Source organism: Trichomycterus rosablanca, chromosome 12 (assembly GCF_030014385.1).
Source record: "Trichomycterus rosablanca isolate fTriRos1 chromosome 12, fTriRos1.hap1, whole genome shotgun sequence".
Taxonomy (NCBI): Eukaryota; Metazoa; Chordata; class Actinopteri; order Siluriformes; family Trichomycteridae; genus Trichomycterus; species Trichomycterus rosablanca.
In genome coordinates, this window is record NC_085999.1 from 13,180,264 (window position 1) to 13,197,191 (window position 16,928).

Here is a 16,928-nt window from a genome sequence, read left to right on the forward strand (position 1 = left end):
CTGGTAAAGACTCACAGCTATCAAAGACTCATAAACTATCAAAATGGCTACAAAGACGCCAGATTAATTAAGATAAAAGTGAAATAAATTGTGGTAAATGGTCTTACTTAGCTGACATACAGTTGGACAACCATTCATTAACTCAAAAACACCACAAAATCTTAACAAATCCATCACAGGGCAGCACACAGATTTATTCACTCCTAAATAACAAAAGATATTGTGCTGGGCCACCCTGAGCCATCAACACAGCTTAGCAACCAAGCATCTAAAAGGGATGGAACTTTATTTCTTTAAGTGGACCAATGCCTCTCTCCCCAGAATCTGCACTTGGTCATTTTCTCCAGCAGATGTATGCAGTTCTTTGCACATTACAATGTGCAATAGCAAGTGTCTGCTGGAGTGGTGTAAAGCACACTGAGCTATGCTCTTGGGACTATAGAGCCAGATATCCCATGTTATTTACTACAAGCACATGGATGTGTTTTCAAGTGTCCATATACCTTTGGTCATGTAGTATATTTCTATGAATGTTCTATAATGATCATCAACTTGCTACATAGCTTTGCTTACATATTAATCACAACAGAATTCTATTTGATAAATCATTCTGGTAACAGGTCATCCCCCAACTCTTCATCTGCAAACTCATCTTCCTCTGTGCGTTTCTTTGCTGCAGTCTTTGGTCTTTCCGCTTGAGGTCCCAAAGGGTCAATATACGAAGCATCTGAAAATATGATGAAAAAAGTATAAAAGTGCAAGGATAAGTGTTTTTCCAGTGGTTCAACAACGCAGGCTTCCCTCTTCACTCTTCGCAGATAACAGAAATACGTTGATCATAAAAAATATTAATGTTTGGGTCCGTATGGGAGTCACCTTTTAGCCGCTACAACAGTAAATCCACCTGACTGGTTGAGATATAGGCAGGTATGGTGGGTGAATACATAGAGCATAGCGTGTAAAAAAGAAGCATACATATATCTCTATTCCCATAAGATTCCCATTAGCAATAAAGTGACAAAATAAGATTCTGTTCTATTGTTCCCTCTTAAGCTTAAAATGCTTAAATGATGATTGCTTACCTATGTTTTCTGGGGTGGTTGCCTCATATGGTTCGTGGGTGCCGGGAAGTGACCTTAACTTGGCACTTAGCCGCTCTCCCTTGGCACTGGTACCATAGCTGCTTTGTCCACTGTCTAAAAAGCACATCCAGAGATACTAAAGTTGCAGGCATCTCAAAAAAAAAATAGTCTCAGAAGTGAAATCACTTACCTGGAACTCATCATGGTTCCTATTAGCTGAAGTCAGGTTTGAAATAACTATTAAACTGAACAAATGCCATTGCAATTTTACAGCTATATACTGTTTATTCTTTTTTGGGAAGGGAGGGCAGGAATACACCTGGACAGAGTGCCAATCCATGGCAGGGCTATGGTCATCCCCCCTTCTTGACACATAGCCAATCATGTGGGTGTAGATGTCCGGCTGGCCGTTAGCAATGCTGAGATTGGAACCTGGATCTCTGCAGTGGTGTGCTACCATCCGAGTGCCCGTTGCTTATTTTGGCAAATACCATAATTGTTTTAAAATATTTTGTTGTAACTGTATGGCAGACTGTTATAAAAAGTCAAATCAGTAAGTGTTAATGGTTTACTTCACATCAGGATTTTAGTTTAACAGGCTGGGTCCAGCAGGTAAGGGGCTGTAGTTTATTGTTTGTTCTGTGCTGTGGATTATTCCTACATAGCGGGTGGAAATTCCTGCACCACAGCACATACCTCTGGCATGCTCCAGTACAGGGCTGTGGTTCATCTCAGAGCAAGAGGCTGAAGACCAAACAGAGTGTGTAAGAAATGGGAGGAAACAGAACTCAGGAAAACACAGCAGGGAAAGTATGTAAACAGAAAACTGATCATTTTTTCTACAAAGTACTAGTTACTAAATATACAATTACTTACCAAAATAGACAGAATATTGAGCTGAAATAAATTTTAATGCCAGTTACAAAAATCTGCTAAAATAAATGGTCACTCTAAACTACAGTACATAACTAAAAGAGTACACATCAAATGCTTGTTTTCTTAGTGTAAGCATTAGTCTTTATGTTTTCTTTTAAATGTGTACAGTGGGAGTTTTGGAGAATATTGACATTTCTATCAGTTTTGTGTTACATGTTTAAATTGAATTGTTTAATTATAGTACTGTGAGACCAGTGGGGTTTCAGTAGCTGAGGTTCTTATGATTTGGGAGATTATGAGTTTAAAACACAGGTCTGTGAAAAACCACTGTTGTGCCCCTAAGCAGGTAGAGCTTTGGGCTATCAATCAAAAGGCTGTGGGTTCAAATCCTGGCTCTGTCAAGCAGCCACTGTTGGGCCCTTGTGCAAGGCCCTTAACGTACTTGGCTCCATGGCGCAGTACAGCGGCTGACCCTGCGCTTTAACCCTAGCTTCCAAACAGGCTGGGATACATGTGTAGAAATATTTGACAAATAAATGCACTTACTGTGACATTGTCTTTCTATAATATTTCTGGTTCAAATTCTCTCTAAAGTTATTTTGGATAAATCATTTGCTACTTAATAAACACTATGTATTGTTAGTTTTAGTAGGCTACACTAAGAAACTCAAGTCAACTATGTCATGATGAAAAATTATAAAAATAGAAGCAAATAAAGTTGAAAAGAGAAAGTATAATGTTTAGTAACCAGCTTAGATTATGCTAAAGAGGAAACTGCTCTAACACCTTAAGAAGCATCATGGCAGAAACCTATACCCATCAACAGACATATGAACAATAAAAATAGGGTATGATTTAACTTTGGATGGGGTTTCTGTTCTTTACATTAATCTTATAGGACCAGCATATGTTCCAGGGTTGCTGTTTTATTTATATTGCTTATTTTATTTTTACTATTAGATAGTTCAGCTCTCTGGAAACTGTACTACTGCTGAAGTGTAAATTAAACCACTGTGGTAGCTAGAAGTATGAAAGGCATTCAGACTGCTCTGTTCTTAATGCATCCCATCGGACCAGAAATAAAGGATAAACAAAGAATAATCGGTCACTCACCACTACTGGCACTACCTTCTCTTCGGCCTCGAAGGCTGCTTTCCCTTCCTGACTTCACCCTCTATGAAAGAGACAATTGGTATGGGATATTAAAGGGGTTTAAAGCAGTAAAATGTAAACATCAAAAGTAAAAATAATAAATGTATGATAGACATATAAATGTACAATCAGCACGATTGTAAACCAATGTTTTAAATGTTTAATTGGAGATGATTAAATCTGAGGAATTATTCTGACTGACCCACAGATTTTTCACGCTACTGAAGAGATCATAAAACAGGCTTTTCTTCTGGAATCCTTTTTCTGAATGCTGTTACTGATCCAAAAACACATCTTGACCTAAAACAGCTATTTCTTTTCCAAACCATTCACTTAAGGATGTTTTTTCTCTTAACTCAGTACTCAAGCATGCATATATCTGTTATATTCACTCACTGTCCATTAGTAATGTATTAGTAATTTGTGATTTACACTGGGTTAAACCTTTTTTGTCTCTCAGAATAACATTAATTATTTACTGCATAGATTTTTAAAAGCAGACAATACTTAGAGAATTTGAGTCAATTTTGACATTTTAGCATCATGTAATTGCACAAAACAACTCTGAGCTACCGGATTTAGACGTGGTAACTGGAGAGGTCATTAAAGCACACTGATTGTTTAACCAACTGATAAAGTGCATTACAATGCTAGAAATAGCCAATGAAATGTATATTATATTTGGGCCAAAGAATTAATGCATTGCCAGCACATGACTGGCTAATTAATTAAGTACATGAATGTATGGGTATTCCTAATAATGTGGTCACTAAGTGTATATAAATTTGTAGACCTACAAATCACACAAAACATAAAAAAAAGAGGTATCGTGCTGCTACTGAAGAAACATGCCCATTACCTGCTCTCTAATTTCCTTCATCTTTTCCACTTTCTTGAGCTTGGTGGCATATTCCTGTACCTCCTTTAAGCCCATATCTGTGCACAACCTCACAAGGAATCGTAGACCTAACCAAACAAAAACATCATACATAAAAATCATTCAGTAATTGTTTTCAATAAACAATAACTTTTGTCAAAAAGAAAAAAAAAGTTAAAAAGTGTATATTGTACATTCTGTATTTTCAGGGAATTTGCGATGAATGTCCTTATATGTCTCAAGTGCTTTCTGATAATTTCCTAAAGGAAACAATAAAAGTTGCATTAATGAATATAGTAACAATACTAAGCAAACATAATGACAAATGTTTTTAAGCATAATAATAATATTAATATGTAACACATTGTATCATACCACTTCTCCTGTAACAGCTAGCCATCATCAACTGCCATACAACATTATTAGGCCTGCAATTAAATGTTTAATAAATTTCTCAATACGAAATGATGATAATGATGACATGATTTAATTTATTTGCATTCAATTTAGAGTCAATAAATATCAGAATATATACAGTGTATCACAAAAGTGAGTACACCCCTCACATTTCTGCAAATATTTCATTATATCTTTTCATGGGACAACACTATAGACATGAGACATGGATATAACTTAGAGTAGTCAGTGTACAGCTTGTATAGCAGTGTAGATTTACTGTCTTCTGAAAATAACTCAACACACAGCCATTAATGTCTAAATGGCTGGCAACATAAGTGAGTACACCCCACAGTGAACATGTCCAAATTGTGCCCAAAGTGTCAATATTTTGTGTGACCACCATTATTATCCAGCACTGCCTTAACCCTCCTAAGCATGGAATTCACCAGAGCTGCACAGGTTGCTACTGGAATCCTCTTCCACTCCTCCATGATGACATCACGGAGCTGGTGGATGTTAGACACCTTGAACTCCTCCACCTTCCACTTGAGGATGCGCCACAGGTGCTCAATTGGGTTTAGTCCATCACCTTTACCTTCAGCTTCCTCAGCAAGGCAGTTGTCATCTTGGAGGTTGTGTTTGGGGTCGTTATCCTGTTGGAAAACTGCCATGAGGCCCAGTTTTCGAAGGGAGGGGATCATGCTCTGTTTCAGAATGTCACAGTACATGTTGGAATTCATGTTTCCCTCAATGAACCGCAGCTCCCCAGTGCCAGCAACACTCATGCAGCCCAAGACCATGATGCTACCACCACCATGCTTGACTGTAGGCAAGATACAGTTGTCTTGGTACTTCTCACCAGGGCGCCGCCACACATGCTGGACACCATCTGAGCCAAACAAGTTTATCTTGGTCTCGTCAGACCACAGGGCATTCCAGTAATCCATGTTCTTGGACTGCTTGTCTTCAGCAAACTGTTTGCAGGCTTTCTTGTGCGTCAGCTTCCTTCTGGGATGACGACCATGCAGACCGAGTTGATGCAGTGTGCGGCGTATGGTCTGAGCACTGACAGGCTGACCTCCCACATCTTCAACCTCTGCAGCAATGCTGGCAGCACTCATGTGTCTATTTTTTAAAGCCAACCTCTGGATATGACGCCGAACACGTGGACTCAACTTCTTTGGTCGACCCTGGCGAAGCCTGTTCCGAGTGGAACCTGTCCTGGAAAACCGCTGTATGACCTTGGCCACCATGCTGTAGCTCAGTTTCAGGGTGTTAGCAATCTTCTTATAGCCCAGGCCATCTTTGTGGAGAGCAACAATTCTATTTCTCACATCCTCAGAGAGTTCTTTGCCATGAGGTGCCATGTTGAATATCCAGTGGCCAGTATGAGAGAATTGCACCCAAAACACCAAATTTAACAGCCCTGCTCCCCATTTACACCTGGGACCTTGACACATGACACCAGGGAGGGACAGCGACACATTTGGGCACAATTTGGACATGTTCACTGTGGGGTGTACTCACTTATGTTGCCAGCTATTTAGACATTAATGGCTGTGTGTTGAGTTATTTTCAGAAGACAGTAAATCTACACTGCTATACAAGCTGTACACTGACTACTCTAAGTTATATCCAAGTTTCATGTCTATAGTGTTGTCCCATGAAAAGATATAATGAAATATTTGCAGAAATGTGAGGGGTGTACTCACTTTTGTGATACACTGTATATATATATACAGTGTATCACAAAAGTGAGTACACCCCTCACATTTTTGCAGATATTTAAGTATATCTTTTCATGGGACAACACTGACAAAATGACACTTTGACACAATGAAAAGTAGTCTGTGTGCAGCTTATATAACAGTGTAAATTTATTCTTCCCTCAAAATAACTCAATATACAGCCATTAATGTCTAAACCACCGGCAACAAAAGTGAGTACACCCCTTAGTGAAAGTTCCTGAAGTGTCAATATTTTGTGTGGCCACCATTATTTCCCAGAACTGCCTTAACTCTCCTGGGCATGGAGTTTACCAGAGCTTCACAGGTTGCCACTGGAATGCTTTTCCACTCCTCCATGACGACATCACGGAGCTGGCGGATATTCGAGACTTTGCGCTCCTCCACCTTCCGCTTGAGGATGCCCCAAAGATGTTCTATTGGGTTTAGGTCTGGAGACATGCTTGGCCAGTCCATCACCTTTACCCTCAGCCTCTTCAATAAAGCAGTGGTCGTCTTAGAGGTGTGTTTGGGGTCATTATCATGCTGGAACACTGCCCTGCGACCCAGTTTCCGGAGGGAGGGGATCATGCTCTGCTTCAGTATTTCACAGTACATATTGGAGTTCATGTGTCCCTCAATGAAATGTAACTCCCCAACACCTGCTGCACTCATGCAGCCCCAGACCATGGCATTCCCACCACCATGCTTGACTGTAGGCATGACACACTTATCTTTGTACTCCTCACCTGATTGCCGCCACACATGCTTGAGACCATCTGAACCAAACAAATTAATCTTGGTCTCATCAGACCATAGGACATGGTTCCAGTAATCCATGTCCTTTGTTGACATGTCTTCAGCAAACTGTTTGCGGGCTTTCTTGTGTAGAGACTTCAGAAGAGGCTTCCTTCTGGGGTGACAGCCATGCAGACCAATTTGATGTAGTGTGCGGCGTATGGTCTGAGCACTGACAGGCTGACCCCCCACCTTTTCAATCTCTGCAGCAATGCTGACAGCACTCCTGCGCCTATCTTTCAAAGACAGCAGTTGGATGTGACGCTGAGCACGTGCACTCAGCTTCTTTGGGCGACCAACGCGAGGTCTGTTCTGAGTGGACCCTGCTCTTTTAAAACGCTGGATGATCTTGGCCACTGTGCTGCAGCTCAGTTTCAGGGTGTTGGCAATCTTCTTGTAGCCTTGGCCATCTTCATGTAGCGCAACAATTCGTCTTTTAAGATCCTCAGAGAGTTCTTTGCCATGAGGTGCCATGTTGGAACTTTCAGTGACCAGTATGAGAGAGTGTGAGAGCTGTACTACTAAATTGAACACACCTGCTCCCTATGCACACCTGAGACCTAGTAACACTAACGAGTCACATGACATTTTGGAGGGAAAATGACAAGCAGTGCTCAATTTGGACATTTAGGGGTGTAGTCTCTTAGGGGTGTACTCACTTTTGTTGCCGGTGGTTTAGACATTAATGGCTGTATATTGAGTTATTTTGAGGGAAGAATAAATTTACACTGTTATATAAGCTGCACACAGACTACTTTTCATTGTGTCAAAGTGTCATTTTGTCAGTGTTGTCCCATGAAAAGATATACTTAAATATCTGCAGAAATGTGAGGGGTATACTCACTTTTGTGATACACTGTATATATACTTCCACCTTTGATGTAACCTATAATCTGTACACACATACATGTACAGTATATAAGTAGGTGTGTGTGTGTGTGTGTGTGTGTGTGTGTGTGTGTGTGTGTGTGTGTGGAACACAAATGAAAAGGAACTTACTGAATAAGTGTTGCCCTCTCAAAATACTGAATTGCCTTTTCACAGAACTGGGTGTCAATATAATATGCTCCCAGCCATTCAATGACTTCAATGTTTGAAGGAAAGTATCTAAAAGACTGAAAAAATGGGTTCACTTATACAGTTTGTAAATAAAATAAAATTACAGTTTGTAACAAATAAAATTACGGCTGACTGAGATAAAATCACTAAGTAGTACAGAGGAATCAGGCCTTGCCTCATAATAGTATTGGAAGGCTTGTGACTTGTCACCCTCATTGTCGTACAACTCTCCCAGCTTAGCCAGCACCCGAGGGTCAGTAGGAGTGACACTGATGAGCTGCATAAGCCACTCAATAGCCTGATGGGGATCCTCCAACATCTCATATCTAAATGCTGCTTAAGGAGTACAAATCTACTGTATGGTTTTGTGTTTTCTGCATAAAAACGAATGCATTGTTATTATTAATACTTATTATTAATATTAATACTACTTAATATAGCATTACATTCAGACACCACAACCACATTGCTCAGTGTTTTTAACTAAACCCATCACTTCAAAAATTGCAAAAAAGGATACATACTGGCCAGCTGATACATAATTTGAGCACTGTTTCTAAGTATGGCATGAAGCTTTAGGAAGCAGTCAAGAGCGTCTTCCAGGCGTCCAAGCTTCTTATAGGTTAGACCTACAGAAAAATAGCAGAAGTCTCTTTTTTGGAGTGTGTTGCAATCATCAAATTCTAAATGTGTTTATATTTACAAAATGCAATTATCAGTGAAAACATTGTTTTCCTTCTACTTTTGTCAGTTAAATAAGGATTTAGGAGAATTAACGAATCAAACTGCATTTTACAAAATGTTTGTAAAAATATAATGCTGCATCAACAACAAAAATAGAGTAAAATTATTTAAGTTGTTCAAGCCAGATACTTTGTATTATGAAACACTGATGGCTGACCTAAGTTATACAGAGCCTCTGTGCAGGAGGAGTCATTACGCAGTGCTTCTTTAAAGAACTCAGCTGCTTTCTCATAATCTTGCTTCACAAATATTGTATTGCCTTTGTTAATGAGGGCAGCAGGATTATAACGGTCAGCGTTCATAGCCATTTCTGCATAACGATCAGCTTGGTCATAATCTTTCTCCTAAAAAAAGATTTAAAAAGATTAAAGACTTTCACAAGAATTTCACCTTTTTAAACTGAATTAATATAATATACTAATATTTAAAATATATACAAATACAAATATGGCCTTAAACTAGCAATTAGTACATGTTCTTAATATGTATAACAAGTAAACAATTTTTTTCTTTTCTTTTGACTGCTCCCATATTTTGGGGTCACCACAGCGGATCATTCTGGTCTGCATACCAGATCTGGCACAGTATAAGGATTCCCTTCCTTACACAGCCTTCCTATTTTTATTTGGACTTGGATCCGGCACTAAGAGTGCCCTGACAAGTGCACCTGTTTGGACATCCCCCCTAACCTCAGACAAAGCCAATCATGTCTGTGTGGATGCCTGACCAGCTGATAGCACAACTTTGATAGTCATGCCAGAACATGCCAGTAGTGAGCTAGCATATTTTACTGCTGCACCACCCAATTGCTGATACATCAAATCATAGCTTCATGAATTTCATTTTTTTCGATTAACCACTTCATCCTGGTCAGGGTCATGGCAGGTCAGGTTCCACCTGGACACACAAAGCAAGAATACTCTGACCAGGACACCATTCCACCCCTCCACCCCCCCTCCCCAACCCCAAACATTGCCAGTCTTTGTAGACACCCGGTGGTGGATTAGAGTAATACCACTGTGCCACCCAGAGGCCTGCTTCACAACTTTTAGATATAAATTCTTCTGCATTTACAGGTCATCTGCACAGAATATAAAGCTTTTACATAAACATACCTCTGTATTTTGTAATGTACATTGAATTGTTCATAAACAATCCTTGATGTAATAAGTGGAATGTCCTTCCACTCACATATTTTCTTACCAAAAAGTAGAGAAAGGAAAGGTTAGTAGCAGCAGCACTCTTCACCCGACTGTCCTTCTTCTCGAAAGTCTTTAGTGTCTCCACTGCCTGCATGACAGAACCAATGTGTCACATATTTGCTATATTCTTTAAGCTGAGATGGTTTGTAGGCTTACTATTTAACTCTACCTGCACATCCTGTGTAATTTTTAAATATTGTCCTTTATTCAACTCTTTGACTTATCATACTTACAAAAACTAAAGTAGTAAGCTAGTAACTTTTATCACCTAATAGTTTTCTGTGCTATGTGACTGCACAAATGACAGGAGCAGTGAGATAAACATTGTGATAAAACTAATTTATTCAAAGTTATTAAGTCTGACAGGTTACACATACCTCAGCCTTTACATGCAAGCAAATTGAAAGTAAAAAAAAGGAGGCAATATAAATATGTAAATATGTAAAACATAAAGAGACAGATAATAGAAAAAAAAAAAAAAAAACACAGAAATAGAATTTTGGAGATGCCAACCTTTTAAAAGCAGAATGCTAGATGTGTACTAGGACCTTGCTTACCTGGTTGAAGTCCTTCTGTCTCAGGTAGGTGATAGCTTTGTTGATCTCTAGATCATTGGCCAGCTCCACATATGGTGAACTTTTGACCATATCTACACACCTATGACAGTACAAGCCATACTACATAAAGCATCCAAACAATAATTATCTTTTTTTCTTTGGCAACAGTCATGTTTCATTTAACATTCCTATTAGGCCATGTTGTATTCATTTCTTGCTATATTATGAATTGATCATAATGAATTGCTAAAAAATGCTTTTCCTGGCATGAATTTCCCACAGACATGTATTCCACTATGCAACAGAAACCCACCAGTCAAAACCAGCTGCAAACGTTGACTCAATGGCTGGAGCAATAAGCTTTGCTGATGTCATAATGCACTTCTCAGCCAGTGCTTTTCTGTCAGAGGGAAGACATAATTAATTACAATACTGTGTAATTGTAATATATAGAAAATATACACATTTTGATACCTTTCTCTCTCCATTTGATGAAGCTGATCATTCTTAATAGCTTCTATTACTAAGCTTGCATGTGGGTCATCCTAAAAAGAAAAAAAAGTATAAAACAGTAAATAACATCCATACTATGTTATTAAAAATCTCTTTAAAGATTTTGGTTTTAATAGCTATTTCCTGCTATTCACTGCCATGACAGATACTGACTATACTCTTTTAAACCACAGTTGTTAAAAAGTCTCGCAAAAAAGATAACAATTACATTATCTTGTTGAACTACTTATAAGTGCCTTGTTTAAATATGCAATATTTAATAATAGGTGATCAAAGGCTGCATATTGATTCACTTAAAAGGAGATAAAATAAAATCCACATGCTCAAAGTTATTTAAGCGTGTGCTTCAATGGAAATGATAATACAAGAAAATCTGACCTTTTGTACAAAAAAAACACGACATGATCAATTTCTTAAATCTGCTTACTTGCTGTTTAGTAATAGCAAATACTAAGCGGAATCAATGTATTGTCAATTAAAAATGAAGAAAATGCAAAATCAAAGCATGTTTACTGATGGTCTCAGATTTTTTTACCCCACTGTATGTGTATATGTAAAGTAACAGTATATGCAATACATGTTTATTATAATCAAAAATAAACATATAATTATTAAATACAGTGGTGTTCAAAAAAATAGCAGTCCAACATCATTAACCTGATAAATCACTGTTTTTAGTAGAAGTGATATTTCTGCATAGTAAAAAATTTACTTGAAAGTGTAATGAAAACAAAACAAACCCAACAATTAGGACATGCATGCCGCTCATTCTGAGTAATCGAAGCATTGATTGAAAGGGGCTTCTTCAAAATAATAGCAGTGAGGAGTTCAATTGGTGAAGTCATTCATTCTGCAGAAGAATGGGTGTCAATTTTGGCCCTTATTTAATGTAGGAGGGGGGCAAATGTTGCACAGGTTGGTCATAGCGCATTTCCTTCTGAAATACTGGGTAAAATGGGTTGTTCTGATGAACAGCGTACTTTGATTAAAAAGTTTATTGTAGAGGGAAAAAACATACAGAGAAGTGCAGCAAATTATTGGCTGCTCAGCTAAAATGATCTCAGATGTCTTGAAGTGACAACCAAAACCTGAAAGATGCGGAAGGAAGCATGGAACTACTGTTCGAAAGGATCGAAGAATAGCCAAAATGGCAAATACTCAGCCAATGATCACCACCAGAAAGATCAAGGAACATCTGAAGTTACCAGTGAGTACAGAAGATGATTAAGTGAAGCCAATTTACCAGCAAGAACTCCTTGCAACGTCCCATTGTTAAGAAAAAGACATGTCCTGAATGGGTTCAAATTTGCGAAGGAGCACATTGACTGGTCCAAAGAGAAATGGCTCAACATTTTGTGGACTGATGAAAGCAAAATTGTTCTTTTTGGGTCTAGTGGCCGTAGACAGTATGTCAGACGACCCCTGAGCACTGAATTCAAGCCAAAGTGCACTGTGAAGGTAGTAAAGCATGGTGGTACAAAATGATATGTGGATGTTTTTCATACCATGGTGTTACACCTATTTATCACATACGAGGGATCATGGATCAATTTAAGTATATCAGAATACTTGAGGAGATCATGTTGCCCTATGTCAAAGAAGAAATGTCCTTAAAATGGGTGTTTCAACATGACAATGACCCAAAACATCTTGATTACAGACAAACAAGATTGAGGTAATAGAGAACAATCAGCACAATCCCCTGACTTCAATCCCATAGAGACCTTGTGTTCTGATATCTGAAACGCGTTTTTTTGAGGCAAAACCCAAAATAGCAGAAGAACTGTGGAACTGTGGAATGTCCACAGTGGAAATGTCTGTGGAATATCTAATCATCCTGGACTGGAATATCTGTTCAGAGGTGCCAGAAGTTGGTCAACTCCATGCAACACAGATCTCAGAAACAATTGTTATGCTAAATATTAGTTCAGTAATTTAAAGTAAAGTGAAACCTCAAACATTTGTTTCAGTTTATAGATAATTTTTTTGAGTTTTTAAAGAAAAATGCTGGCACTACTATTTTTTTGAACAGCCTAATATTCATTTTTCTTAATTTTCTGTAAAGGATTAACACAAACTGGCTAAATTTTGTTAATGTTTTGATTTAGAATTGAAAGTGTAGTATTTTCAGTGCATTTGCATTTATGGAAATAAAAGCTTTTATATAGATTTTGAGCTTTATTCACTTTTTTTTAAATCACTGCTATTTTTTTTAACACCACTGTACATTTTCTTTAAGCTTACATTTGAAGTGATGTACTTGTCTTCCTCATCAATGCCCAGGGGCACACAAATTAGTTTCTGAAAAGATTTCTTCATCATTTTACGGTCTCCGATGGCATAGTAGCAGAGGATTAGGTTAAAGCCTGTCTTTATGTTTGGGCTTTCACTCATAATGTGCTCAAAAGATGTGATTGCATCCGAGTACTGGCCCAGACGTATAAATGTGACACCAATGTTTTGCATGATCTTGATCCTTGAATGAAACAACAAAAACATACATACAGACATAACATCAAATTGCATGACATTAGGTGCAATACAAATGAGCTTAATAGAAACATACCTCATCTCTGTGTGTGCATTTGAAATTTGGTCCAAAGCCATACGATAATATTTAATTGCCATGGGGTAGTTCTTCTGTTTAAAGTAGATGTTAGCCATATTCACTTTTAACCGCCCTTTATTACAAAAAACAAACAAATGTGTCTACATTAAACAAAAGTACTACACATAAAATAATCTGACAACTGGGATCCGAAGATTGTAAAACAACTAAAATGTAAAAATATATATATAATTGCTAAGACTGGGTTCACAAACACCTGATATAGGACTTTTTTCTTCCCTAGAGCTTGGCCAGATTACACACTCACATGTAAAGCACTAAACTATACATTACCAGCATTGTTGAACATCTTGTTTTTCACAATGACTTGATACATATTCAGTGCTTCTGTGTTCATGTCATTATTGGCGTACTGGTTTGCCAAATTAAACTGCGCCTTAACAGCAGAAACACAAACAGCAGCCCTTTAAAAATTTTAAAAAGAGAATGTATTTGATAATTTAATAACAACTGTAATTGTTACACGTAAAAATAACTTACTGAATAGGACAGATCCAAATTGATGTGGTCTGCAGTACCAGTTTGTTCCCTTTGTCTCACCAAAGCCTTTTCTTTCCTGCTAGCCTCTTTGGCCTTTTCTAGAGCCTGAATGAGCAACACAGAAACTCAAAAAATCCAGTTCTGTAGGTCAAGTGTAAACAAGCATCAAAATCTACATAACTAAAGATGTTTTATTTCATACACGTGTACATTAAAACAACCCGTTCATCTTTACAATATTCTTTAACTTACCAACTGTAGATCTCCTTGTGCATGGGCCATACAGCTCTCCTCAATCAAATCATTTACCTTCTTTTCCAGTATTTTTATCTTTTCTTCTGGCCTGTAGTACAGATACATTTAAGACAATATGATCTACGTATTTATAAAATGCAAAATGAGAGTGGTTATCACTAGGCAAAAATGGAAAGTGTAACACACGTGTCTTCATTTTTTCCTTCTAATGGAGGAGCTGGTCCTCTTGATTGTCCAAGTGGATCAAAGGTTGAACCTGGAAAAAACACTTAAATAAGTAACTTAAATATAAATATATAAAAGATGGCTAGAGTCTGAACTGCATAAAGTAACCATAGACAAAACTCAAAAGGTTAAGGTTTTAGTTGAAAAAAATGGAAATTTGCCACACAGATACACTTACCTCTAGTCAAAGAGGACGAATATCCTGCTGCGCGTACTGCCGTCATGGGACGTGCAGCCCCATCCTTTAGTAAAAAGAATTCAGATGAGTACAGAAATGTGTGTCTGCTTCTAGAATATTTGTAAAAGCATAAATAAAAGTACTTAAAAAAATTCAGTAAGGTAGAAAGCTCTTACTTGTACTGCTCCAGTCATTGGCCTTCCCACTGATGTACCCATAGGTATCCGTGACTAAAAAATAACAAAAAAAGATGATCATGTAGACTGCAATAAGAATACTGTAAGATTCCTTTCCTTATAAATGTTCATTATTATTATGTATGCTGTCCCTAGCATACAACATTTACTCAGTTTAGACTTTTCTCTCACCTTTAAAAGTCTGCCACCTGCCTCACCCTGACCACTCTCTGCCTAAGTTTTCAAAACAGCAAATATGCTAAGATGCTCGTTCTCTCTTTATTCTATAAATCCTGTCATCTGACTAGATTATTGCTTAAAATTGTTTTTAAAAAACTGTTAATTATTAACTTACGCCAAAGGAAGTTCCTATTGTTCTTCCCCCAGTGGTGGGACCAGGAAACTTTGCAGTCATCTAAGAAAATAGTGTATTTTGATTATCTATGTATTTGTGATCAGTACTATCAAATACAAAAAAGATATACTGTTAATATCTATACATACACACACTAATCTAGTGAATAAGAAGAACAATGTAGAAAAAAACGTAAAATTCTTACAGGAGGCCGCCTGCCATGACTAGTTCTGACAGCTTGCTGAAAGCCAGCATCATTGTCCAGCTCCTGAAGAAAAATAATGTGGTTATTGAAAGATTAAGCAGAATTAAATTACAGTTGTGACTGAATATAATTGCTCAGAAGCGCAACAGTGGCAACTTGGCAGTGGTACCACTGCCCTGCAGATGTAATGCACATACCTGGATGGTATGTAAAGTTGGTCCTGGATTTTGTAAAGTTGCTTTGAGACAATGTATATTGTAAAAAGCGCTATATAAATAAAGTTGACTTGACTATATAAATAAAGTTGATACCTCTGAGTCAAATGCTGGATTGTAGTCATTGTAACCAGTGTAGAGGTCATCTTCATCCTCTGCCACAAGATGAACGTTCTCCATCATAGACGTTTACAACAGCAAAAAAGTCAAATAATTGATTTCTAAACACTAACAGAATCGAAAACACAACAATTTAAGGGTTGTTCGTTTAACTACCATTGTACAGAAAATTCATATATCATTTTTAGAGTTTCTTTACAACTTTTAACAAGAACGTTTCAGTACAAAGCTAGTTTAACAAAAAAAACTAGTTAAACAGGCAATAGATTAACCTGAAAATAAGATATTCATTGTTTTGACACAAAATGAATTTGAATATTTTATTATTTCTACACAAAACAGCCCAGTCTGCAAATGTTTGCATGCTTTATTTCTAAATAAATTTCAGTAAGTGATTTCACTCACTTAAAAAAATAATAAATATTTTTATATGTATTTTACATTTATTTTTTCATATTTACTAACTGCTTCATGCTGATCAGGTACATGATGGGTCTACTTTGGTTTAAACGTTAACTTATCATCACTGTATTCCGCACGCCACCATGTTTCATAGTGCTGTTTACAGTATATCCAGAAAACAATTAAACAGCCGTGCAAATTGTATTTTATATTAATTGTTAATAAGAAATATCACACATGGTTCCGTTTTAATAAATAAAAACACCTAAGTACAATTTAACAATTTAAAATACGCCTGACGTACGAAATAGAGTTAATATAACGTAGCTGACTAGCTAGCTTAGCTCGCCACATTAGATATTTGATGCCATGTAACCTACCATTGAGTTAGCACACCTACAGTGGCTCTTAGTTTGGAATAAACAGTCCTCTTATACGTAAAATGTTGTCTTTCCCACAGCGTTATCACCGCTATCGGTGTTTATCCGAGCTGACTCTTGTGTACACTAACAGAGTAAAGCTGCACACTGTTGCTAGGATACAGAGTATGTGTAGCGCTGAGGGCTTACCTACCTCGCTTTAACCTGCTTTGTTTTTCCTAAAGTTTTAAACCTTTTATGAAGAAATAAACACGTTTTTATTTCATATGTCCATTTTTACAACTACATCTTTATCATTAAATAAAAAGTCAGTTCACAAAATAAG

General features: G+C 37.4%; 1 protein-coding gene across 7 annotated transcripts; it reads right to left on the minus strand.

Annotated features, from left to right (window-relative positions):
- Positions 1-173: 173 nt before the first annotated feature.
- Positions 174-16,814, minus strand: ift88 (intraflagellar transport 88 homolog). 7 transcript variants are annotated; one of them, XM_063005743.1, is made up of 28 exons: positions 16,797-16,814; positions 15,798-15,929; positions 15,487-15,549; positions 15,282-15,341; positions 15,119-15,160; positions 14,927-14,980; positions 14,751-14,814; positions 14,534-14,603; positions 14,345-14,435; positions 14,093-14,197; positions 13,886-13,988; positions 13,550-13,664; positions 13,228-13,459; positions 10,945-11,015; positions 10,784-10,870; positions 10,471-10,570; positions 9,915-10,001; positions 8,869-9,055; positions 8,488-8,596; positions 8,143-8,293; positions 7,908-8,023; positions 4,363-4,415; positions 4,182-4,247; positions 3,970-4,076; positions 3,072-3,132; positions 1,779-1,826; positions 1,083-1,196; positions 174-727 (listed from the first exon to the last, which is right to left on the minus strand). In XM_063005743.1, exons 2-28 carry the CDS (start codon positions 15,882-15,884, stop codon positions 606-608), a joined length of 2,565 nt encoding a protein of 854 aa, XP_062861813.1. In that variant the 5' UTR covers positions 15,885-15,929; positions 16,797-16,814; the 3' UTR covers positions 174-605. The 7 variants fall into 7 exon arrangements, 5 of the variants coding, with proteins under 5 accessions (XP_062861813.1, XP_062861812.1, XP_062861815.1 ...); XM_063005742.1 differs by lacking the exon at positions 16,797-16,814 and adding an exon at positions 16,604-16,737; XR_010014143.1 differs by lacking the exons at positions 174-727; positions 16,797-16,814 and adding exons at positions 1,273-1,298; positions 16,604-16,737 and having other exon boundaries at positions 1,117-1,196; positions 1,402-1,826.
- Between the last annotated feature and the right edge of the window lie 114 nt (positions 16,815-16,928).